This window comes from Gobius niger, assembly GCF_951799975.1.
Source record: "Gobius niger genome assembly, chromosome: 14".
Lineage (NCBI taxonomy): Eukaryota > Metazoa > Chordata > Actinopteri > Gobiiformes > Gobiidae > Gobius > Gobius niger.
In genome coordinates, this window is record NC_136865.1 from 32615015 (window position 1) to 32639858 (window position 24844).

At 41.9% G+C, this 24844-nt stretch overlaps 1 protein-coding gene across 1 annotated transcript in view; it reads right to left on the reverse strand.

Annotated features, from left to right (window-relative positions):
- LOC306973768 (uncharacterized protein) overlaps positions 1 to 23270 on the reverse strand; it is a gene marked incomplete at both ends in the record, with an annotated part of 23817 nt that extends 547 nt beyond the window's left edge. Inside the window, 7 exons of the mRNA XM_079570761.1 lie at positions 7513 to 7628; positions 9219 to 9298; positions 9485 to 10214; positions 22131 to 22349; positions 22456 to 22681; positions 22758 to 23003; positions 23139 to 23270. Of these exons, the coding sequence (XP_079426887.1) occupies positions 7513 to 7628; positions 9219 to 9298; positions 9485 to 10214; positions 22131 to 22349; positions 22456 to 22681; positions 22758 to 23003; positions 23139 to 23270 (1749 nt within the window). The remainder of the gene's footprint in view (positions 1 to 7512; positions 7629 to 9218; positions 9299 to 9484; positions 10215 to 22130; positions 22350 to 22455; positions 22682 to 22757; positions 23004 to 23138) is intronic.
- Between the last annotated feature and the right edge of the window lie 1574 nt (positions 23271 to 24844).

Consider the following 24844-nt stretch of genomic DNA (forward strand, 5'->3'; position numbering starts at 1 on the left):
AAACCAGGTCTAAACCAGGTCTAAACCAGGTCTAAACCAGGTCTAAACCAGGTCTAAACATGGTCTAAACCAGGTCTAAACATGGTCTAAACATGGTCTAAACCAGGTCTAAACCAGGTCTAAACCAGGTCTAAACATGGTCTAAACCAGGTCTAAACATGGTCTAAACATGGTCTAAACCAGGTCTAAACCAGGTCTAAACCAGGTCTAAATCAGGACTAAACCAGGTCTAAACCAGGACTAAACCAGGTCTAAACATGGTCTAAACCAGGTCTAAACATGGTCTAAACCAGGTCTAAATCAGGTCTAAACCAGGTCTAAACCAGGTCTAAATCAGGACTAAACCAGGTCTAAACCAGGTCTAAACCAGGTCTAAACCAGGTCTAAACCAGGTCTAAACCAGGTCTAAACCAGGTCTAAACCAGATCTAAACATGGTCTAAACCAGGTCTAAACCAGGTCTAAACCAGGTCTAAACCAAGACTAAAGACTAAAAATATGTTCCTATCTGTTAAAATGCATCATTAGAATAAAGACATCTGTGGGGGGGGGGGGGGCCCGACCCCCCTTTTAAATGATTCCCCCCCCTACTACTGCTATATTTAAGAAGTTCCTTCTGCATGTTTAAATCTGAAAAAAAAATCATTCATTTGTTCTTTAATTGTTGAGAGAAACAGACAAACAGCACATGTACAGATGTTGTTAAGGCGCTATAGAAATAAATACTGATCGATTATCGGGGGCCCTGAAAAAACTTTCGCCCCGGGGCCCATTTTACTTAAATCCGGCCCTGATTTCTTCCACAATTTTTTGCTAATTTTCCAGCTTTTTTCCCTCATTCTTATTCTTTTCTTATCGTATCTTTATTTTTCCATTATTATCGATAAAAAACTTTTGGCAATTTCTTTCTGGAACAGTATTAAAATAGGAAAGAGAAAATGGCGGATGGGGGGGGGGGGACTTTTACAGACGGATTATAAAGGAAAACATGGACCGGATCTGCCGGGTTAGTCGTCTGGTCCGGGGACTTTTACAGACGGATTATAAAGGAAAACATGGACCGGATCTGCCGGGTTAGTCGTCTGGTCCGGGGACTTTTACAGACGGATTATTGCTGGGACTCAGAGTTTGTTGTTTGTGATTCTCTGCTCTCGTCTGCAGCTGCTCTGAGGCTGAAGTGAAGTCATCTCTTTGGCCGGAGCCGTGTTTGTGACAGTGTTTACTCGTCTCCGTGACGACAGGCCTCCTCCTCATCATCATCATCTGCTGCTGCTGCTGCTGCTGTGAGGGCGGCCATCGCTCCCTCCCGACAGAAGCTCAGTCTCCCTTTCCTCCCTAAGCTCCGCAGTGAGGCTTTACTTTACACAACTCCACATCTCTGTTTGTAACATATATAACTCTCCTCCTCAGGAGCCTAAAACACTGAGCTCCACCTGATGAGGTCACGAGGTGGTGCTTCGTCTTGTCGTTGTGGCTCATGCTTCCTTATGAGCGGTTCATGAGCTTATTCCAATAATTAAATCCTCTACAAACCGAATCTGGACCAGGATCAGCTGCAAGGTGAGGTGTGTGGAGACCTTTCAGCTGATCAGGCGGAAAGACCTTTCAGCTGGTCCCTGACCGTGTGCAGAGGAAGTCTTTAAAGGGATTATAAATGAGTCTTTAAAGTGATTATAAATGAGTTTTTAAAGTGATTATAAACAAGTCTTTAAAGGGATTATAAATGAGTCTTTAAAGGGATTATAAATGAGTTTTAAAGGGATTATAAATGAGTCTTTAAAGGGATTATAAATGAGTCTTTAAAGGGATTATAAATGAGTTTTTAAAGTGATTATAAACGACTCTTTAAAGTGATTATAAATGAGTCTCTGAAGTGATTATAAACGACTCTTTAAAGGGATTATAAATGAGTTTTAAAGGGATTATGAATGAGTGTTTACAGGGATTATAAATGAGTTTTAAAGTGATTATAAACAAGTTTTTAAAGTGATTATAAACGACTCTTTAAAGGGATTATAAATGAGTCTTTAAAGGGATTATAAATGAGTCTTTAAAGGGATTATGAATGAGTTTTTAAAGGGATTATGAATGAGTTTTAAAGTGTTAATAAACAAGTTTTTAAAGTGATTATAAACAGGCGCCGCTGGTCTGTGATGTTTTTCTCTGGAACATTAAACAGTTTGTGTTTCCGCCGCCGGCGCCGATTAGAGCAGAAAATGGCCAGTGGAACGAGCTATAAGGGAGTACCCGCCATTTCCCTCCATTTTTCCATTTCTTTATCTTTCTTTTTTTTCACTTTTTTTCACTTTTTTTCACCAGATTTTTTTCCTGAATACTCAAAAGGTTTTCCTATTTTTTCCCCATTTTTAGGATTTTTTTCTCCCCATAGTATAAAGAGTACCCGGCTGTAATATAAAGAGTACCCGGCTGTAATATAAAGAGTACCCGGCTGTGGTATAAAGAGTACCCGGCTGTGGTATAAAGAGTACCAGGCTGTGGTATAAAGAGTACCAGGCTGTGGTATAAAGAGTACCCGGCTGTGGTATAAAGAGTACCCGGCTGTAGTATAAAGAGTACCCGGCTGTAGTATAAAGAGTACCCGGCTGTGGTATAAAGAGTACCCGGCTGTAGTATAAAGAGTACCCGGCTGTAATATAAAGAGTACCCGGCTGTGGTATAAAGAGTACCCGGCTGTGGTATAAAGAGTACCCGGCTGTGGTATAAAGAGTACCCGGCTGTGGTATAAACAGTACCCGGCTGTGGTATAAAGACTACCCGGCTGTAGTATAAAGAGTACCCGGCTGTGGTATAAAGAGTACCCGGCTGTAATATAAAGAGTACCCGGCTGTAATATAAAGAGTACCCGGCTGTGGTATGAAGAGTACCCGGCTGTAATATAAAGAGTACCCGGCTGTAATATAAAGAGTACCCGGCTGTAATATAAAGAGTACCCGGCTGTAATATAAAGAGTACCCGGCTGTAATATAAAGAGTACCCAGCTGTAATATAAAGAGTACCCGGCTGTAATATAAAGAGAACCCGGCTGTAATATAAAGAGTACCCTGCTGTAATATAAAGAGTACCCGGCTGTAATATAAAGAGTACCCGGCTGTGGTATAAAGAGTACCCGGCTGTAATATAAAGAGTACCCTGCTGTAATATAAAGAGTACCAGGCTGTAATATAAAGAGTACCCGGCTGTAATATAAAGAGTACCCGTCTGTGGTATAAAGAGTACCCGGCTGTAGTATAAAGAGTACCCGGCTGTGGTATAAAGAGTACCCGGCTGTAATATAAAGAGTACCCGGCTGTAATATAAAGAGTACCCGGCTGTAATATAAAGAGTACCCGGCTGTAATATAAAGAGTACCCGGCTGTAATATAAAGAGTACCCGGCTGTGGTATAAAGAGTACCCGGCTGTGGTATAAAGAGTACCCGGCTGTAATATAAAGAGTACCCGGCTGTAATATAAAGAATACCCAGCTGTGGTATAAAGAGTACCCGGCTGTTGTATAAAGAGTACCCGGCTGTAATATAAAGAGTACCCGGCTGTAATATAAAGAATACCCAGCTGTGGTATAAAGAGTACCCGGCTGTAGTATAAAGAGTACCCGGCTGTGGTATGAAGAGTACCTGGCTGTGGTATAAAGAGTACCCGGCTGTAGGATAAAGAGTACCTGGCTGTAATATAAAGAGTACCCGGCTGTAGTATAAAGAGTACCCGGCTGTAATATAAAGAGTACCCGGCTGTAACATAAAGAGTACCCGGCTGTAATATAAAGAGTACCCGGCTGTAATATAAAGAGTACCCGGCTGTAATATAAAGAGTACCCGGCTGTAGTATAAAGAGTACCCGGCTGTAATATAAAGAGTACCCGGCTGTAACATAAAGAGTACCCGGCTGTAATATAAAGAGTACCCGGCTGTAATATAAAGAGTACCCGGCTGTAGTATAAAGAGTACCCGGCTGTAGTATAAAGAGTACCCGGCTGTAGTATAAAGAGTACCCGGCTGTAATATAAAGAGTACCCGACTGTAGTATAAAGAGTACCCGGCTGTGGTATAAAGAGTACCCGGCTGTAGTATAAAGAGTACCCGACTGTAATATAAAGAGTACCCGGCTGTAGTATAAAGAGTACCCGGCTGTAGTATAAAGAGTACCCGGCTGTAGTATAAAGAGTACCCGGCTGTAGTATAAAGAGTACCCGGCTGTAGTATAAAGAGTACCCGGCTGTAGTATAAAGAGTACCCGGCTGTAATATAAAGAGTACCCGGCTGTAGTATAAAGAGTACCCGGCTGTAGTATAAAGAGTACCCGGCTGTAATATAAAGAGTACCCGGCTGTAGTATAAAGAGTACCCGGCTGTAATATAAAGAGTACCCGGCTGTAGTATAAAAAGTACCCGGCTGTAGTATAAAGAGTACCCGACTGTAATATAAAGAGTACCCGGCTGTAATATAAAGAGTACCCGGCTGTAATATAAAGAGTACCCGGCTGTAATATAAAGAGTACCCGACTGTGGTATAAAGAGTACCCGACTGTAATATAAAGAGTACCCGGCTGTAGTATAAAGAGTACCCGGCTGTAATATAAAGAGTACCCGGCTGTAATATAAAGAGTACCCGGCTGTAATATAAAGAGTACCCGGCTGTAATATAAAGAGTACCCGGCTGTAATATAAAGAGTACCCGACTGTAATATAAAGAGTACCCGGCTGTAGTATAAAGAGTACCCAGCTGTGGTATAAAGAGTACCCGACTGTAATATAAAGAGTACCCGGCTGTAGTATAAAGAGTACCCGGCTGTAATATAAAGAGTACCCGGCTGTAATATAAAGAGTACCCGGCTGTAATATAAAGAGTACCCGGCTGTAATATAAAGAGTACCCAGCTGTAATATAAAGAGTACCCGGCTGTAATATAAAGAGTACCCGGCTGTAATATAAAGAGTACCCGGCTGTGGTATAAAGAGTACCCGGCTGTAATATAAAGAGTACCCGGCTGTAGTATAAAGAGTACCCGGCTGTAGTATAAAGAGTACCCGGCTGTAGTATAAACAGTACCCGGCTGTAATATAAAGAGTACCCGGCTGTGGTATAAAGAGTACCCGGCTGTAATATAAAGAGTACCCGGCTGTGGTATAAAGAGTACCCAGCTGTAATATAAAGAGTACCCGGCTGTAATATAAAGAGTACCCGGCTGTAATATAAAGAGTACCCGGCTGTAATATAAAGAGTACCCGGCTGTAATATAAAGAGTACCCGGCTGTAATATAAAGAGTACCCGGCTGTAGTATAAAGAGTACCCAGCTGTAATATAAAGAGTACCCGGCTGTAATATAAAGAGTACCCGGCTGTAATATAAAGAGTACCCGGCTGTAGTATAAAGAGTACCCGGCTGTAATATAAAGAGTACCCGGCTGTAGTATAAAGAGTACCCGGCTATAATATAAACAGTACCCGGCTGTAATATAAAGAGTACCCAGCTGTAATATAAAGAGTACCCAGCTGTAATATAAAGAGTACCCAGCTGTAGTATAAAGAGTACCCGGCTGTAATATAAAGAGTACCCGGCTGTAATATAAAGAGTACCCGGCTGTAATATAAAGAGTACCCGGCTGTAATATAAAGAGTACCAGGCTGTGGTATAAAGAGTACCCGGCTGTAGTATAAAGAGTACCCGGCTGTAGTATAAAGAGTACCCGGCTGTAATATAAAGAGTACCCGGCTGTAATATAAAGAGTACCCGGCTGTAATATAAAGAGTACCCTGCTGTAATATAAAGAGTACCCGGCTGTAATATAAAGAATACCCTGCTGTAATATAAAGAGTACCCGGCTGTAATATAAAGAGTACCCTGCTGTAATATAAAGAGTATCCGGCTGTAATATAAAGAGTACCCGGCTGTGGTATAAAGAGTACCCGGCTGTGGTATAAAGAGTACCCGGCTGTAGTATAAAGAGTACCCGGCTGTGGTATAAAGAGTACCCGGCTGTAGTATAAAGAGTACCCGGCTGTGGTATAAAGAGTACCCGGCTGTGGTATAAAGAGTACCCGGCTGTAGTATAAAGAGTACCCGGCTGTAATATAAAGAGTACCCGGCTGTAATATAAAGAGTACCCGGCTGTAATATAAAGAGTACCAGGCTGTGGTATAAAGAGTACCCGGCTGTAATATACAGAGTACCCGGCTGTGGTATAAAGAGTACAGTACCCGGCTGTAATATAAAGAGTACCCGGCTGTAATATAAAGAGTACCCGGCTGTGGTATAAAGAGTACAGTACCCGGCTGTAATATAAAGAGTACCTGGCTGTAATATAAAGAGTACCCGGCTGTGGTATAAAGAGTACAGTACCCGGCTGTAATATAAAGAGTACCCGGCTGTAGTATAAAGAGTACCCGGCTGTAATATAAACAGTACCCGGCTGTAATATAAAGAGTACCCAGCTGTAATATAAAGAGTACCCAGCTGTAATATAAAGAGTACCCAGCTGTAGTATAAAGAGTACCCGGCTGTAATATAAAGAGTACCCGGCTGTAATATAAAGAGTACCCGGCTGTAATATAAAGAGTACCCGGCTGTAATATAAAGAGTACCAGGCTGTGGTATAAAGAGTACCCGGCTGTAGTATAAAGAGTACCCGGCTGTAGTATAAAGAGTACCCGGCTGTAATATAAAGAGTACCCGGCTGTAATATAAAGAATACCCGGCTGTAATATAAAGAGTACCCTGCTGTAATATAAAGAGTACCCGGCTGTAATATAAAGAGTACCCTGCTGTAATATAAAGAGTACCCGGCTGTAATATAAAGAGTACCCTGCTGTAATATAAAGAGTATCCGGCTGTAATATAAAGAGTACCCGGCTGTGGTATAAAGAGTACCCGGCTGTGGTATAAAGAGTACCCGGCTGTAGTATAAAGAGTACCCGGCTGTGGTATAAAGAGTACCCGGCTGTAGTATAAAGAGTACCCGGCTGTGGTATAAAGAGTACCCGGCTGTGGTATAAAGAGTACCCGGCTGTAGTATAAAGAGTACCCGGCTGTAATATAAAGAGTACCCGGCTGTAATATAAAGAGTACCCGGCTGTAATATAAAGAGTACCAGGCTGTGGTATAAAGAGTACCCGGCTGTAATATAAAGAGTACCCGGCTGTGGTATAAAGAGTACAGTACCCGGCTGTAATATAAAGAGTACCCGGCTGTAATATAAAGAGTACCCGGCTGTGGTATAAAGAGTACAGTACCCGGCTGTAATATAAAGAGTACCTGGCTGTAATATAAAGAGTACCCGGCTGTGGTATAAAGAGTACAGTACCCGGCTGTAATATAAAGAGTACCCGGCTGTAATATAAAGAGTACCCGGCTGTGGTATAAAGAGTACCCGGCTGTGGTATAAAGAGTACCCGGCTGTAATATAAAGAGTACCCGGCTGTAATATAAAGAGTACCCGGCTGTAATATAAAGAGTACCCGGCTGTGGTATAAAGAGTACCCGGCTGTAGTATAAAGAGTACCTGGCTGGTGAAGCTGAGGACGTAGCTGTCGTACTGAAGCGGAGGTTGAGTCCAGACGACGGTGACCGAGGACGAGGTCAGATCTTTGGTCTGAAGCTGCTGCACAGACGACATCACTGCAACAACAACAACACAATAACAACACAACAACAACAACACAATAACAACACAACAACAACAACTCTTTCGCTGACAGAGGGTTAGCATAAGTCCGTACGAGTCTAAAACTGTGGCTTTTGTGAATAAAGGGGGAAATTTAGAAAATTTGCTGCCAGGCAAAGAACTCTGGCTATTTTCATGGAGGATGGGCGGGCCACTTACAAGCCACTTACAAGCCACTTACAAGCCACTTAAAAGCCACTTACAAGCCACTTAAAAGCCAATTTAAAGGCATTTTCGCCGGATTGGGTCCGTTCCGATCCGAGTCTGTGAAAGATATGAGGCTTTGAAATTTGCTGAAAATGGCCTCCCAGTTGCGGCCTTGTCAAGACCACGCCCAATAAAATGTCAAAAATGTAAATGATGATTTTGAAAGCCACATGGGTTTGGGACATGTTGGCCAAAATTGGAGACTTTCCAATAAAAACTCGGGGATCAGAGGTCAGAAGTTCAAGAGGTACGATTTTGAAGGTTTGAGGTTCGGGCCAAGATGGCCGACTTCCTGTAGCATTTAGGGCGGGTTAGTGCTAGATCGTCTGCTCCGGAGGGACGGTCTGCTGTGAGTTTGTATAGATATGAGTTGGTTTATCTAAAAATACAAATAATCCTAATCCTAACCCTAATCCTTAAAGTTAACCCCTTAACTCCCACCTGAACCGAGCACATTTTCTCCAGTTTGGCTTTACCCCAATCCAAAAAAAAAACAATGATGGAAATGTGACAAAAAAGTGGGAAAACATTGACAAAAAAGTGACGAAAAATTTATGAAAAAGTGGCAAAAATGTCACAAGAAATTGACAAAAAATGGACGAAAAATGGACGAAAAAATGACAAAAATGTGACAAAAAAATTACAAAAATGTGACAAAAAAGTGACAAAAAAAATATTAAAAATTGACGAAAAAATTGACGAAAAAATGACAAAAATGTGATTAAAAAAAAATTACAAAAAAGTTACAAAAATGAGTTGAACACCCAACAACAAAATGTTGGAAAAAAAATCTGATGACCTGAGGAAAAAGATCCTCTCGGTTCAGGCGGGAGTTAAGAGGTTAACCATTTCCCTGGCCCTAACCTTAATTTGTGTCATGATATCTCACGTTTTCACAGCAGACTGTCCCTCCGGAGCAGACGATCTAGCACTAACCTTTAGGGCGGGGTCATAATATCATTTTTTACATGTCCTGACGTGGTCCATGTCCCCGGCCAATGTCAATTTTGTACGATGATTTTTTTTTGCGACCGGGCCGTCATTCACTCAAAGTAAACTGAGGGGGGCGCTACTGAGCCACAATTTAATATTTTCTCTCGTGGATCCCCCCCCAACATTAGAGCTCGCGGAGCACTATTTCCTGACCCCTGTGACTTGTGAATCGCTTCACCTTTGCTACGTGAATCTTGCGTTTTCGTCCCACGTTGACGATATTAATTAGTGCAACGGATTATTAGGCCTAACAAAACAACACACGACAACAACAACAACAACACACAATAATAAAATAACACACAATAATAATAACACACTCTGGCCTGCAGGGGGCGCCTCACCTGTGTCACAGTTGGCTCCTGTCAGTCCGTCCTTGCACTGCCCACAGTCGGCTCCGCTGAAGCCCTTCCTGCAGACGCACCTCCCTTTGAGACAGCGCCCCCTGCTGTTGCAGTTCCCGGGGCAGCCTTTTTCTCCACAGTTTTTGCCCGTGAACCCTTCGTCACACACGCAGCGGCCGTCCACACAGCGCCCCCTGCTGGAGCAGTTATCAGGGCAGGAGGGGCGGGAACAGTCCGGTCCACTGAAGCCCGGGTCGCACTCGCACTTCCCTTTGATGCAGCGCCCCCTGCTGTTGCAGTTCCCAGGGCACCTTTTATCGGCACAGTTTTCTCCTGTGAACCCTTCGTTACACACGCACTGACCGTCCACACAGCGCCCCCTGTTGGAGCAGTTATCTGGGCAGGAGGGGCGGGAACAGTCTGGTCCACTGTAGCCTGGGTCACACTCGCACTGACGGTCCACACAGCGCCCCCTGCTGTTGCAGTTCCCTGGGCAGGAGGGGCGGGAACAGTCCGGTCCACTGTAGCCTGGGTCGCACTGGCACTGACCGTCCACACAGCGCCCCCTGCTGTTGCAGTTCCCTGGGCAGGAGGGGCGGGAACAGTCCGGTCCACTGTAGCCTGGGTCGCACTGGCACTGACCGTCCACACAGCGCCCCCTGTTGGAGCAGTTATCAGGGCAGGAGGGGCGGGAACAGTCCGGTCCAGTGAAGCCTGGGTCGCACTGGCACTGACCGTCCACACAGCGCCCCCTGCTGTTGCAGTTCCCTGGGCAGGAGGGGCGGGAACAGTCCGGTCCACTGTAGCCTGGGTCACACTCGCACTGACCGTCCACACAGCGCCCCCTGCTGTTGCAGTTCCCGGGGCACTGGGACTGCCCGCAGTCCGGTCCGCTGAAGCCGCTGAAGCAGACGCAGCGTCCGTCCTCGCAGCGGCCCTGGTCACTGCAGTCGCCCGGACACTGAGGCGGCTCGGGGGCCACGGAGCAGCCGGGACCTGAGGAGGACGAGACGGGGAGAAGTTTAACCCCAGAGTCTCCACCGGGGGCTCCAGACAAACCAAACCACCGGGGGCTCCAGACAAACCAAACCACCGGGGGCTCCACACAAACCAAACCACCGGGGGGCTCCACACAAACCAAACCACCGGGGGCTCCACACAAACCACACCACCGGGGGCTCCACACAAACCAAACCACCGGGGGCTCCACACAAACCAAACCACCGGGGGCTCCACACAAACCAAACCGCCGGGGGCTCCAGACAAACCAAACCACTGGGGGCTCCAGACAAACCAAACCAAGACTTATGGACGAGGAGACTCTGTTCACCTGAGAGTTTGGACACAGCAAAAAGTCATCGTGAAATCAGTGAGATTTTCTTCTTTTTTTTTTTTTTTTATTTATTTTTTTTTTTTATTGACATAAAACACAGCTTACAAATAGCACATAGACAAGGGGAAGACACATAAGGGTAAGGCACATATTTGATTATTCGTTCCTGGGTTCTGCATGGCGTGGATGTGTGGTGTGTGTGCTGAGTAGGTGTGCGATATGAGTAAGAGAGAAAACACAACAAAAAAGATGAAAGCAAATAATAAATCATGGGAAACAAAACGTGGAACATGAAAAATGATGATAGTAACAAATAATAGTAAGGACACAATAATAATGAGGTAAAGGTAAACTGAATGGGGTAATGGACATGAGGAAGGGTAAACATTCAAGATTGGAGGAAGAAAAGGGAGAGAACAAACAGGAAACTACAATATTAAGTTCTGCCCACCCCCACCTGCATCTCTGTCCTTGTGTGGTGCATTAAAAACTTTGTGGTATGTGGTGCAGTTAAAAACTCATAGGGTAGTACATGATGCAGGTGGGGGAGCCTTATTCCAGAGCTCCTTAATGTTTTATTTTATAAAATATAAAATAATTCATTTGTTTATTATTGTTATTATTATTCTTATTGACTGGCCTCCTTTCTTCCTCTTTTTATTTGTAAAATTATGATTCGGCCTATGATACTAATGATACTTAACATGATTTACCATGATTTACCAACGTGGAATTTGTTATACAAGAAATAGTAGTAATAATAATAATAATATAAATAATAGTTGTAGTAATTGTGATAGTAATAATAATAATAATAGTAATAATCATAATAATATAATCACACTATAGTCATATAGTAATGATACGAATATATGCAAACAAAATGATACAGATAACTCAATATAAAAATACAAACAAGACATATAAAATAAAATATATAAAATAAATAGAGGGATTTGAAGACAAGGAAGACAAAGTAACAAAAGGATAAATAATAATTATAATAAAAATAAATAAGTAAAACTAAATAAATAAATAAATAATGTATGTTCATAGAAAGAGATAATAACAGTTTACAATTTAGAGGAGTCATGTAGTGATGTAGTAATCGATGACCAGAGGCAGACGGGTTCTATAGTGGGATGGTTGGGACAATTTTGTGGGTTCTCTAATGATATATGTTCACTCAACATGTTTTTCCACATTGCAATGTTTATTTTTAACCTTGATTTCCAATTCATGAGGATAGTTTTCTTGGCGATGGTTAGCGCTACCAGTGAGATTTTCTTCTTAAAGACATTGACTGGAATTCAGTCCTTATACTTTATTTATTTACCAAAAAGATTCTGTTCAAAATGCTCAGAACAGAAAGAAAATGTCTCTAAAATGTGACTGTTGGAGCGCGTGTAGAAATGTGGAAAGTCTTGGCGTGTGAACGAGATCTCCTGGCAACGAGACAACGGGATTTCAGTTCATTGTCGAGGGCCCGATATTTACACTTTGTAAAACGTGTTTATTGTAAAAGGACCAAGGACAATTTCAGCCAAAACTAAAGCACCAGTTTCTACAGTTGCCAGTGCTGTGCATCATTCATGACCTAATTTGGTGTTTCCTGTTTGGAAAGTCTGAAGTAATTGACAGAGTTTCTCACATTTTTACAGAACTGAACCCCCTGCCTTAAACAAGCACAAATTCTCCAGTTCAGCTTTACCTAAATCTAAAAGCTTCTCAACTGGAGCTCACAGCCTACAGGTGTAACGCCTCATTTAACCTCTTAACGGATCCCATTTTCTCCAGTCTGGCTTTACCCGAATCAAAAAGCTTCTTGGGAAAAAAGCACCAAAACAGCCACAAAAATGTGACAGAAATTCAACAAAAATGTGACAAAAATTCAACAAAAATGTGACAAAAATTCAACAAAAATGTGACAAAAATTCAACAAAAATGTGAAAAAAAAAAATCAACAAAAATGTGACAAAAATGTGACAAAAATGTGACAAAAATTCAACAAAAATTCAACAAAAATTCAACAAAAATGTGACAAAAATTCAACAAAAATGTGAAAAAATTCAACAAAAATGTGAAAAAAAATTCAACAAAAAATGTGACAAAAATTCAACAAAAAATGACAAAAATTCAACAAAAATGTGACAAAAACTCAACAAAAAATGGACAAAAACTCAACAAAAAATGTCAAAAATAAAAACCAAAATGTGACATATTGTGTCTTATCTTGGGCCCCATATATCAGCTAACTGTTGCTTCAAGGGTGTCCCATTTATGAATATGCAATATTCCATGAATGAATGTGTAAATGTTTTTACTGGATATTCATAATAAACTAAACTGAAACTGAAACAAAAATTCAACCAAAATGTGACAAAAATTCAACAAAATGTGACAAAAATTCAACAAAAATGTGACAAGTTCTTTTTATCGGGTGGATTCTCTCGTTAGTGACGGGGTTAGTGATGGTGTTAGTGACGGGGTTATGAGTGATAGAGTTCTAGGAAAAAGAGCCGCTCAGTAGTTTAGAACCTGCCGCTCACGTCATGTGTTTTGGACTGAACTCTTTTCTTAGCCTTTAATCTCTTAACTCCCGCCTGAACCGAGAGGACCTTTTTCCTCACGTCATCACATTCTTTTTCCATCATTTTTTTGTTTGGTATTCAACTCATTTTTGTAATTTTTTTGTCACTTTTTGTCATTTTTTGGCAAATTTTTATCACATTTTTGTCTTTTTTTTGTACATTTTTCAATCACATTTATGTCATATTTTTGTCATATTTTCGTCCATTTCTTGTGACACTTTCGTCACTTTTTTGTCACATTTCCATCCTTGTTTTCGTCTCAGTTCTGTCTCTATTTTCACAGCTTTTTTCCAGAAGCTTTTGGATTGGGGTAAAGCCAAACTGGAGAAAACGTGCTCGGTTCAGGTGGGGGTTAAGGGGTTAAACACAGAGTGAATCTCCTGCCAGGTTCAAACCGCGGGAACTGAACCGGCTTCGTCTTGACCCGAGTCCAAAGGAAACGCCCGAACAGAACATTAATCTTCCTCTGTTCATCTCGGAGCCAGAGCACAGACGGATAATGACTTTCTCTTCACTGTAAGCGCCGCCTCATCAGATGTGACCCCCCCACCACCCCGCCACCCCCCCCCGGGACAGGGACCCGCCCCGACTCGGCCGCCAGGGTGAACATCACCCTCCAGCTCTGACAGGCTCGTTATGAACTTCTTACCTTCAGCCGTGAATCATCTCCTGAAACACGCGTGAGCCGTGACGCTGAGTCAGAACACGTGTGATCCATTTGCTCTGGCAGCTTCAACCACAGACCTGCTGCTGCTGAGGAGGAGCGCGGCGACAGGGGGAGGGGACCAGGCCATAATGATGAAGAGATACTTTGTCATAAATATGGCTCTTTCCTCATTCTTTATAAAATATAATTAAAAACACAATCTTTCCCCCAATATTTTTGCATCTTCTTTTTTGTCCCTTTTTTTCCCCAAACTGTCCATAGTTTTTCCCTTTTTTTTTCCATATTTGATTTTCCCATTAGGGCTGCTCGATTATTGAAAAAATAATAATCACGATTATTTTTGTCATAATTGACAATCACGATTATTCAAACGATTATTTGTTGCCTTTAAAAAAAAATCCAGCAAAAAAGTGCCAAAAATCCATCAAAAAAGTGACAAAAATCCATCAAAAAAGTGACAACAATCCATCAAAAAAGTGACAACAATCCATCAAAAAAGTGACAAAAATCCATCAAAAAAGTGACAAAAATCCAGCAAAAAAGTGACAAAAATCCATCAAAAAAGTGACAAAAATCCATAAAAAAGTGACAAAAATCCATCAAAAAAGTGACAAAAATCCAGCAAAAAAGTGACAAAAATCCAGCAAAAAAGTGACAAAAATCCATCAAAAAAGTGACAAAAATCCATCAAAAAAGTGACAAAAATCCAGCAAAAAAGTGACAAAAATCCCAAAAATATTAATAATAATAATAATGTGAACAAAAAAATCGAAAAAAAAAAAAATGTGAACAAAAATTAAAAAAAAAAATTATAATCGTTTTTTTGCGATTATGCTAATTTTGTAATCGTTTACTGTTGTAATCGAAATCGCAATCGAATTTCGATTAATTGCATAGCCCTATTTGCATGTTCTCCCCGTGTCTGCGTAGGTTTCCTCCGGGCACTCCGGTTTTCCCCAACCGCTAAAAACATGTACAATAGGCCAGGATGTATGAGTGTGTTTGAGAGTGCGCATGGGGGATGACGGATGAAAATTAGCCTGTCCGACCAAATAAACCATAAATAAATAAATAAATTTCCCATCACTCCCACATCTGTCCCTGTTTTCTCCCAATATTTCCCCAGATTATTTTCCAAAAGTGAACAAAAGCTCCCACATTCATCCCTAAATGTTCTCTTTATTTTGTAGAACAGCATTTCTTCCAAAGTGCAGTGTGAATATGATCTGGCAGATATATTTCCCGCCTCTAGGGGGGGACAGATTCCCTGAGCTCAAGTTTGTTTTTACCTCCAGGGGAGAATTAAACGGTGCATTTTTGTCCTGTGTGTTTGACCCAGGCCTCAAGGGGGGGGGGGGGCACCTGCCGCACCGTCAGGAGCCGGGGGGAGTGACTGAGGGAGCAGGAGAGTAACTGAGGGAGGTGGAGAGTAAATGAGGGAGCAGGAGAGTAACTGAGTACATGTAGTAATCAGGTTATCAGATGAATATCCGAATGGTTCCTCTGCTCCTGTCTCTCCGAGGGCCCGAGTCGGGGATTGTTGTGGTGCTGACGGTGAAACTGGCACCGACTGAACCATGAGCTCAGAGCGAAACTTAAGAGGAACCAGAGAGAAACCCCCGAAACGGGACCCGCCCGGCCTGGGACCGGCCTGGGACCGAGCCTCTGTGACTCACCGACATTCCTCTGTTTAACACGAGGCAGAAGCTCCGGATCAGAGGAACATGTGGAGGAGCCGTAAACAAGGACTACTGGTCCTGCTCAGGTCGTGTTTAACGTCAGGAACCCACATCTACAAAAACGCAACCAAAAAATGCAGAAAAATCAACAAAAATGTGACAAAAATGTGACAAAAATGTGACAAAAAATCAACAAAAATGTGACAAAAATGTGACCAAAATGTGTCAAAAATTCAACAAAAATTCAACAAAAAATGACAAAAAATCAACAAAAAATCAACAAAAATTTGTCAAAAATTCAACAAAAAATGACAAAAATTCAACAAAAATTTGTCAAAAATTCAACAAAAAATGACGAAAATTCAACAAAAATTCAACCAAAAATGTGTCAAAAACTCAATAAAAAATGACAAAAATTCAACAAAAGCCTCAGACAGGTCGTCTTTAACCGACATTCACATAGAGCTGACTTTATTACAGACGACACTCCCTAAACCGGAGCTAAACGTCAGCAGTGAACATACAGGCTAATGTTGCTAATGTTGCTAACTAGCCGCTAACTCGTGGCTAACAGTTCTGGTGATGCTTATTCATCTGAAAAACTAACCCAGCGACTAAAAAGTCCAGAATAAAGAGATCCAGCATGTTTATAATGAACCAAAATGAGCAAAACAATGAAAATGCTGAAGCTTCTGGATAAGTTTCTTTAAACACAGGAGAAAATCCACACGGAGCTGAAGTAAAGGAGAAAAGAACCATTTATCTGCAGTAATAAGTAACATCTCAGTACTATTGTGAAATACAAATACATACATGAATAAAGCACAAGCATCTGCTGTGAACAAGTCAGTCTATAAACCAATTTAAATCAACTCGTATCAGTATCAGCAAGTACTTAAATCAAAGTACTCTTATCGGTGCCTCCCTGAAGAGACTCATGGGGAGGATCAGTGAGAGGTTTGAGTTTATGTGTTATCTTTGAAGCTCGGTCTCTCTCTCCCCTCTCTCCTCCCTCTCTCTGTCTCTCTCTCTCTCTCTCTCTCCCTCTCCCTCTCTCCTCTCTCTGTCTCTCTGTCGTCAGTAAAACTCCGTCCTGACGACTGTAAACTGGATTTACGTTTCGAGGGAAAGTCACACGTTCAGGCCCTAAATCAGAGCTGCAGGTGGAGGTCAGGGGCCCGAGGTCAGGGGCCCGACTCCCGGGGCCTCATCGCTCCCCGAGCTCAACACAAACTGAACCCACCGATATGAACTGTGTGCGTCTGCCTGAGGGCGGAGCCTCACGTGTGAGTCGGCCTGAGGGCGGAGCCACACGTGTGTGTGAGGGCGGAGCCTCACGTGTGCGTCTGCCTGAGGGCGGAGCCTCATGTGTGTGAGGGCGGAGCCTCACGTGTGAGTCTGCCTGAGGGCGGAGCCTCACGTGTGCGTCTGCCTGAGGGCGGAGCCTCATGTGTGTGAGGGCGGAGCCTCACGTGTGAGTCTGCCTGAGGGCGGAGCCTCACGTGTGAGTCTGCCTGAGGGCGGAGCCTCACGTGTGAGTCTGCCTGAGGGCGGAGCCTCACGTGTGAGTCTGCCTGAGGGCGGAGCCTCACGTTTGTGAGGGCGGAGCCTCACGTGTGTGTTAGCTGCTGGTGTTTGTAGCATTAGCATTAGCATTAGCAGACGCCGGGACACGGCCATGTCGGCAAGAAACAAGTGAACCCTGAACCATCGCACAGATCAGATCAGAACGACCGGGGAAGAAAATGGAAACAACGTGAGCTCCAACTGCGGCGGCGAAACCGGCTCTATCTGGTGTTTTTACCTTTACTCTCTGGTGTTTTTACCTTTGCTCTCTGGTGTTTTTACCTTTGCTCTCTGGTGTTTTTACCTTTGCTCTCTGGTGTTTTTACCTTTGCTCTCTGGTGTTTTTACCTTTGCTCTCTGGTGTTTTTACTCTGGTGTTTTTACTCTGGTGTTTTTACTCTGGTGTTTTTACTCTGGTGTTTTTACTCTGGTGTTGTTACTCTGGTGTTTTTACCTTTACTCTCTGGTGTTTTTACTCTGGTGTTTTTACCTTTACTCTCTGGTGTTTTTACTCTGGTGTTTTTACCTTTACTCTCTGGTGTTTTTACTCTCTGGTGTTTTTACATTTACTCTCTGGTGTTTTTACTCTCTGGTGTTTTTACTCTGGTGTTTTTACTCTCTGGTGTTTTTACTCTCTGGTGTTTTTACTCTCTGGTGTTTTTACATTTACTCTCTGGTGTTTTTACTCTCTGGTGTTTTTACTCTGGTGTTTTTACTCTCTGGTGTTTTTACTCTCTGGTGTTTTTACTCTCTGGTGTTTTTACATTTACTCTCTGGTGTTTTTACTCTCTGGTGTTTTTACTCTCTGGTGTTTTTACATTTACTCTCTGGTGTTTTTACCTTTGCTCTCTGGTGTTTTTACTCTTGTGTTTTTACATTTACTCTCTGGTGTTTTTTTTTACTCTTGTGTTTTTACCTTTGCTCTCTGGTGTTTTTACCTTTACTCTCTGGTGTTTTTTTTTACTCTTGTGTTTTTACCTTTGCTCTCTGGTGTTTTTTTTTACTCTTGTGTTTTTACCTTTGCTCTCTGGTGTTTTTACTCTCTGGTGTTTTTACTCTGGTGTTTTTACCTTTACTCTCTGGTGTTTTTACTCTGGTGTTTTTACCTTTACTCTCTGGTGTTTTTACTCTGGTGTTTTTACTCTGGTGTTTTTACTTTCTTGTGTTTGTACCTTTGCTCTCTGGTGTTTTTACTCTGGTGTTTTTACTCTGGTGTTTTTACTCTGGTGTTTTTACTCTCTGGTGTTTTTACTCTGGTGTTTTTACTCTGGTGTTTTTACTCTGGTGTTTTTACTCTGGTGTTTTTACTCTGGTGTTTTTACTCTCTGGTGTTTTTACCTTTACTCTCTGGTGTTTTTACCTTTGCTCTCTGGTGTTTTTACTCTCTGGTGTTTTTACCTTTACTCTCTGGTGTTTTTACTCTGGTGTTTTTACTCTGGTGTTTTTACTCTCTGGTGTTTTTACCTTTACTCTCTGGTGTTTTTACCTTTACTCTCTGGTGTTTTTACTCTGGTGTTTTTACTCTGGTGTTTTTACTCTGGTGTTTTTACTCTGGTGTTTTTACTCTGGTGTTTTTACCTTTACTCTCTGGTGTTTTTACCTTTGCTCTCTGGTGTTTTTACTCTCTGGTGTTTTTACCTTTACTCTCTGGTGTTTTTACTCTGGTGTTTTTACTCTGGTGTTTTTACTCTTGTGTTTTTACCTTTACTCTCTGGTGTTTTTACCTTTGCTCTCTGGTGTTTTTACTCTCTGGTGTTTTTACCTTTGCTCTCTGGTGTTTTTACTCTGGTGTTTTTACTCTGGTGTTTTTACCTTTGCTCTCTGGTGTTTTTACTCTGGTGTTTTTACTCTGGTGTTTTTACCTTTGCTCTCTGGTGTTTTTACTCTGGTGTTTTCACCTTTGCTCTCTGGTGTTTTTACCTTTGCTCTCTGGTGTTTTTACCTTTGCTCTCTGGTGTTTTTACCTTTGCTCTCTGGTGTTTTTACTCTCTGGTGTTTTTACTCTGGTGTTTTTACTCTCTGGTGTTTTTACCTTTACTCTCTGGTGTTTTTACCTTTACTCTCTGGTGTTTTTACTCTGGTGTTTTTACCTTTGCTCTCTGGTGTTTTTACCTTTACTCTCTGGTGTTTTTACCTTTACTCTCTGGTGTTTTTACCTTTACTCTCTGGTGTTTTTACCTTTACTCTCTTGTGTTTTTACTCTCTGGTGTTTTTACCTTTACTCTCTGGTGTTTTTACTCTGGTGTTTTTACTCTCTGGTGTTTTTACCTTTACTCTCTGGTGTTTTTACTCTGGTGTTTTTACTCTGGTGTTTTTACTCTCTGGTGTTTTTACCTTTACTCTCTGGTGTTTTTACCTTTACTCTCTGGTGTTTTTACCTTTACTCTCTGGTGTTTTTACTCTGGTGTTTTTACTCTGGTGTTTTTACCTTTACTCTCTGGTGTTTTTACCTTTGCTCTCTAGTGTTTTTACTCTCTTGTGTTTTTACCTTTACTCTCTGGTGTTTTTACTCTGGTGTTTTTACCTATGCTCTCTGGTCTTTTTACTCTGGTGTTTTTACTCTGGTGTTTTTACTCTGGTGTTTTTACCTTTACTCTCTGGTGTTTTTACTCTCTGGTGTTTTTACATTTACTCTCTGGTGTTTTTACTCTCTGGTGTTTTTACTCTGGTGTTTTTACTCTCTGGTGTTTTTACTCTCTGGTGTTTTTACTCTCTGGTGTTTTTACATTTACTCTCTGGTGTTTTTACTCTCTGGTGTTTTTACTCTGGTGTTTTTACTCTCTGGTGTTTTTACTCTCTGGTGTTTTTACATTTACTCTCTGGTGTTTTTACTCTCTGGTGTTTTTACTCTCTGGTGTTTTTACATTTACTCTCTGGTGTTTTTACCTTTGCTCTCTGGTGTTTTTACTCTTGTGTTTTTACATTTACTCTCTGGTGTTTTTTTTTACTCTTGTGTTTTTACCTTTGCTCTCTGGTGTTTTTACCTTTACTCTCTGGTGTTTTTTTTTACTCTTGTGTTTTTACCTTTGCTCTCTGGTGTTTTTACTCTTGTGTTTTTACTCTGGTGTTTTTACTCTTGTGTTTTTACCTTTACTCTCTGGTGTTTTTACTCTGGTGTTTTTACCTTTACTCTCTGGTGTTTTTACTCTGGTGTTTTTACTCTGGTGTTTTTACTTTCTTGTGTTTGTACCTTTGCTCTCTGGTGTTTTTACTCTGGTGTTTTTACTCTGGTGTTTTTACTCTGGTGTTTTTACTCTCTGGTGTTTTTACTCTGGTGTTTTTACTCTGGTGTTTTTACTCTGGTGTTTTTACTCTGGTGTTTTTACTCTGGTGTTTTTACTCTCTGGTGTTTTTACCTTTACTCTCTGGTGTTTTTACCTTTGCTCTCTGGTGTTTTTACTCTCTGGTGTTTTTACCTTTACTCTCTGGTGTTTTTACTCTGGTGTTTTTACTCTGGTGTTTTTACTCTCTGGTGTTTTTACCTTTACTCTCTGGTGTTTTTACCTTTACTCTCTGGTGTTTTTACTCTGGTGTTTTTACTCTGGTGTTTTTACTCTGGTGTTTTTACTCTGGTGTTTTTACTCTGGTGTTTTTACTCTGGTGTTTTTACCTTTACTCTCTGGTGTTTTTACCTTTGCTCTCTGGTGTTTTTACTCTCTGGTGTTTTTACCTTTACTCTCTGGTGTTTTTACTCTGGTGTTTTTACTCTGGTGTTTTTACTCTTGTGTTTTTACCTTTACTCTCTGGTGTTTTTACCTTTGCTCTCTGGTGTTTTTACTCTCTGGTGTTTTTACCTTTGCTCTCTGGTGTTTTTACTCTGGTGTTTTCACCTTTGCTCTCTGGTGTTTTTACCTTTGCTCTCTGGTGTTTTTACCTTTACTCTCTGGTGTTTTTACCTTTACTCTCTGGTGTTTTTACCTTTGCTCTCTGGTGTTTTTACCTTTACTCTCTGGTGTTTTTACTCTGGTGTTTTTACTCTGGTGTTTTTACCTTTGCTCTCTGGTGTTTTTACTCTGGTGTTTTCACCTTTGCTCTCTGGTGTTTTTACCTTTGCTCTCTGGTGTTTTTACCTTTGCTCTCTGGTGTTTTTACCTTTGCTCTCTGGTGTTTTTACTCTCTGGTGTTTTTACTCTGGTGTTTTTACTCTCTGGTGTTTTTACTCTCTGGTGTTTTTACTCTGGTGTTTTTACCTTTACTCTCTGGTGTTTTTACCTTTACTCTCTGGTGTTTTTACTCTGGTGTTTTTACCTTTGCTCTCTGGTGTTTTTACCTTTACTCTCTGGTGTTTTTACTCTCTGGTGTTTTTACCTTTACTCTCTGGTGTTTTTACTCTGGTGTTTTTACCTTTGCTCTCTGGTGTTTTTACCTTTACTCTCTGGTGTTTTTACCTTTACTCTCTGGTGTTTTTACCTTTACTCTCTGGTGTTTTTACCTTTACTCTCTTGTGTTTTTACTCTCTGGTGTTTTTACCTTTACTCTCTGGTGTTTTTACTCTGGTGTTTTTACTCTCTGGTGTTTTTACCTTTACTCTCTGGTGTTTTTACTCTGGTGTTTTTACTCTGGTGTTTTTACTCTCTGGTGTTTTTACCTTTACTCTCTGGTGTTTTTACCTTTACTCTCTGGTGTTTTTACCTTTACTCTCTGGTGTTTTTACCTTTACTCTCTGGTGTTTTTACTCTGGTGTTTTTACTCTGGTGTTTTTACCTTTACTCTCTGGTGTTTTTACCTTTGCTCTCTAGTGTTTTTACTCTCTTGTGTTTTTACCTTTGCTCTCTAGTGTTTTTACTCTCTGGTGTTTTTACCTTTGCTCTCTAGTGTTTTTACTCTCTGGTGTTTTTACCTTTGCTCTCTAGTGTTTTTACTCTCTTGTGTTTTTACCTTTACTCTCTGGTGTTTTTACTCTGGTGTTTTTACCTATGCTCTCTGGTCTTTTTACTCTGGTGTTTTTACTCTGGTGTTTTTACTCTGGTGTTTTTACTCTGGTGTTTTTACTCTTGTGTTTTTACCTTTACTCTCTGGTGTTTTTACTCTCTGGTGTTTTTACTCTCTGGTGTTTTTACTCTCTTGTGTTTTTACCTTTGCTCTCGCGGGTGGAGCAGCAGCCCGGCGACTCCGGGTCTCCGCACTTCTCCCTGAGCGCCGACACCTCCCTCTCCAGGCGCTCCACGCGCTCCCGGAGCTCCTCCAGGCCGGGGCAGGAGCAGGAGGCGGGGCCGGAGGCGGGGCCGGGCGGGAGGAGGCGGATCTGATGGGTCAACACCAGAGGAGCCCCGGGCGACAGGGACACCTCCTTACCTGGAGGACACACAGGAGAAGGAGAAGGTCTGAGGGGGGGACACAGGAGAAGGAGAAGGTCTGAGGGGGGGACACAGGAGAAGGAGAAGGTCTGAGGGGGGGACACAGGAGAAGGAGAAGGTCTGAGGGGGGGACACAGGAGAAGGAGAAGGTCTGAGGGGGGACACAGGCAAAGGAGAAGGTCTGAAGGGGACACAGGAGAAGGAGAAGGTCTGAGGGGGGGACACAGGAGAAGGAGAAGGTCTGAGGGGGGACACAGGCAAAGGAGAAGGTCTGAAGGGGACACAGGAGAAGGAGAAGGTCTGAGGGGGGACACAGGAGAAGGAGAAGGTCTGAGGGGGGGGACACAGGAAAAGGAGAAGGTCTGAGGGGGGGACACAGGAGAAGGAGAAGGTCTGAGGGGGGGACACAGGAGAAGGAGAAGGTCTGAGGGGGGGACACAGGAGAAGGAGAAGGTCTGAGGGGGGGACACAGGAGAAGGTCTGAGGGGGGGACACAGGAGAAGGAGAAGGTCTGAGGGGGGACACAGGAGAAGGAGAAGGTCTGAGGGGGGGACACAGGAGAAGGTCTGAGGGGGGGACACAGGAGAAGGTCTGAGGGGGGGACACAGGAGAAGGAGAAGGTCTGAGGGGGGACACAGGCAAAGGAGAAGGTCTGAAGGGGACACAGGAGAAGGAGAAGGTCTGAGGGGGGACACAGGAGAAGGAGAAGGTCTGAGGGGGGGGACACAGGAAAAGGAGAAGGTCTGAGGGGGGGACACAGGAGAAGGAGAAGGTCTGAGGGGGGGACACAGGAGAAGGAGAAGGTCTGAGGGGGGGACACAGGAGAAGGAGAAGGTCTGAGGGGGGACACAGGAGAAGGAGAAGGTCTGAGGGGGGGGACACAGGAGAAGGAGAAGGTCTGAGGGTCCGACACCTTCATGTTCCGGAGACTCCAGACCAAGTCAAGATTCAAGTCGAGATTTAGTCAAAAAAAATCTTCAATTTTTGGCTAGTTTTAGTCGCAAGTAAATTTAGTCGACTTTGCATTTCTAAAATTTATTATAATCATATTTAATCAGCTCCTTTAACCTCTGAACTCCCGCCTGAACCCAGAGGATCTTTTTCCTCACGTCATCACATTTTTTTTCCATCAGTTTTTTGCTGGGTGTTCAACTCATTTTTGAAACTTTTTTGTAATTTTTTTGTCAAATTTTTAGCACATTTTTGTAAATTTTTTTTTATCACATTCTTGTATTTTTTTTGTCACATTTCTGTCATTTTTTTGTACATTTTTTCTAAATTTTTCCTTAAATTGTTCTCACTTTTTTTTTCACTTTTTTTTTTAATTTTTTGTCAATTTTTTGTCATTTTTTGTCAATTTTTTTTCAAATTTTTTTCAATTTTTTGTCAATTTTTTGTTATTTTTTTGTTATTTTTTTGTTATTTTTTTGTCAATTTTTTGGTAAATTTTTCGTCAATTTTTTTCTCAATTTTTCGTCAAATTTTACTCACTTTTATGTCAATTTTTGTCATTTTTTTGGTCATTTTTGGTCATATTTTTGCATTTTTTTGTCAACTTTATATCAATTTATTGTCATTTTTTTGTCACATTTTTGTTTGTTTTTTCACATTTTTAATCAAATTTTTGTCATTTTTTCGTCCATTTTTTGTCAATTTCTTGTGATATTTTTGCCACTTTTTCCTCAATTTTTCGTCACTTTTTGGTCAATGTTTTCTCACTTTTTCGTCACATTTCCATCATTGTTTTCGTCTCAGTTTTGTTGCTTTTTTCACAGCTTTTTTCCAGAAGCTTTTGGATTGGTGTAAAGCCAAACCGGAGAAAATGTGCTCGGTTCAGGTGGGAGTTAAGGGGTTAAAGAGGGGGTGTTCTGCTTTTGTCAGTCCCATAGCACCAGTCTATATCACACTACAATGATGACAAACCTTCTGTTGGTCTGTAAATGCAGTAAATTAGAATAACTGCCTTGTATAAAATGTCTCTCTCAAAATGGCTGTAGTGAATGTCTTGAAATAGGCCTCTGTCTCTTTAAGAACCTCTGAGCCTTTAGACACGCCCCCTCCACACGCTGTCTGTGGCATCAGTGGGGAGGGGGTTCTGCTGAGGAGCAGTGGTTGGTTACTCGGCTGGTGACCAAAGCTCGGAGGCGTCTCCAGGAGGTGGGGGCGTTCCTAGGAGGACTCAGGCAAACCTATCCCTAAAATGGCCGCCATCAGAGTTTTTACAGATTACTCAGAAATACGTGAATGTGCCAAGTCTTATTTTAGTCGACTGAAATATCTGTCACAGTTTTAGTCTCATGAAAAACTTTAAATTTAGTTTTAGTCCAATTTTAGCAGCAGCTTCAAATACCTGTCTGCTGCTCTGTAGCTGCTGTTCTCTTAACCTCTTAACTCCCGCCTGAACTGAGAGCATTTTCTCCAGTTCAGCTTTACCCAAATCCTGTAGGCCAGTGTAACGCCTCATTTGAAAGACCTGCAAAACTAAATTGATCT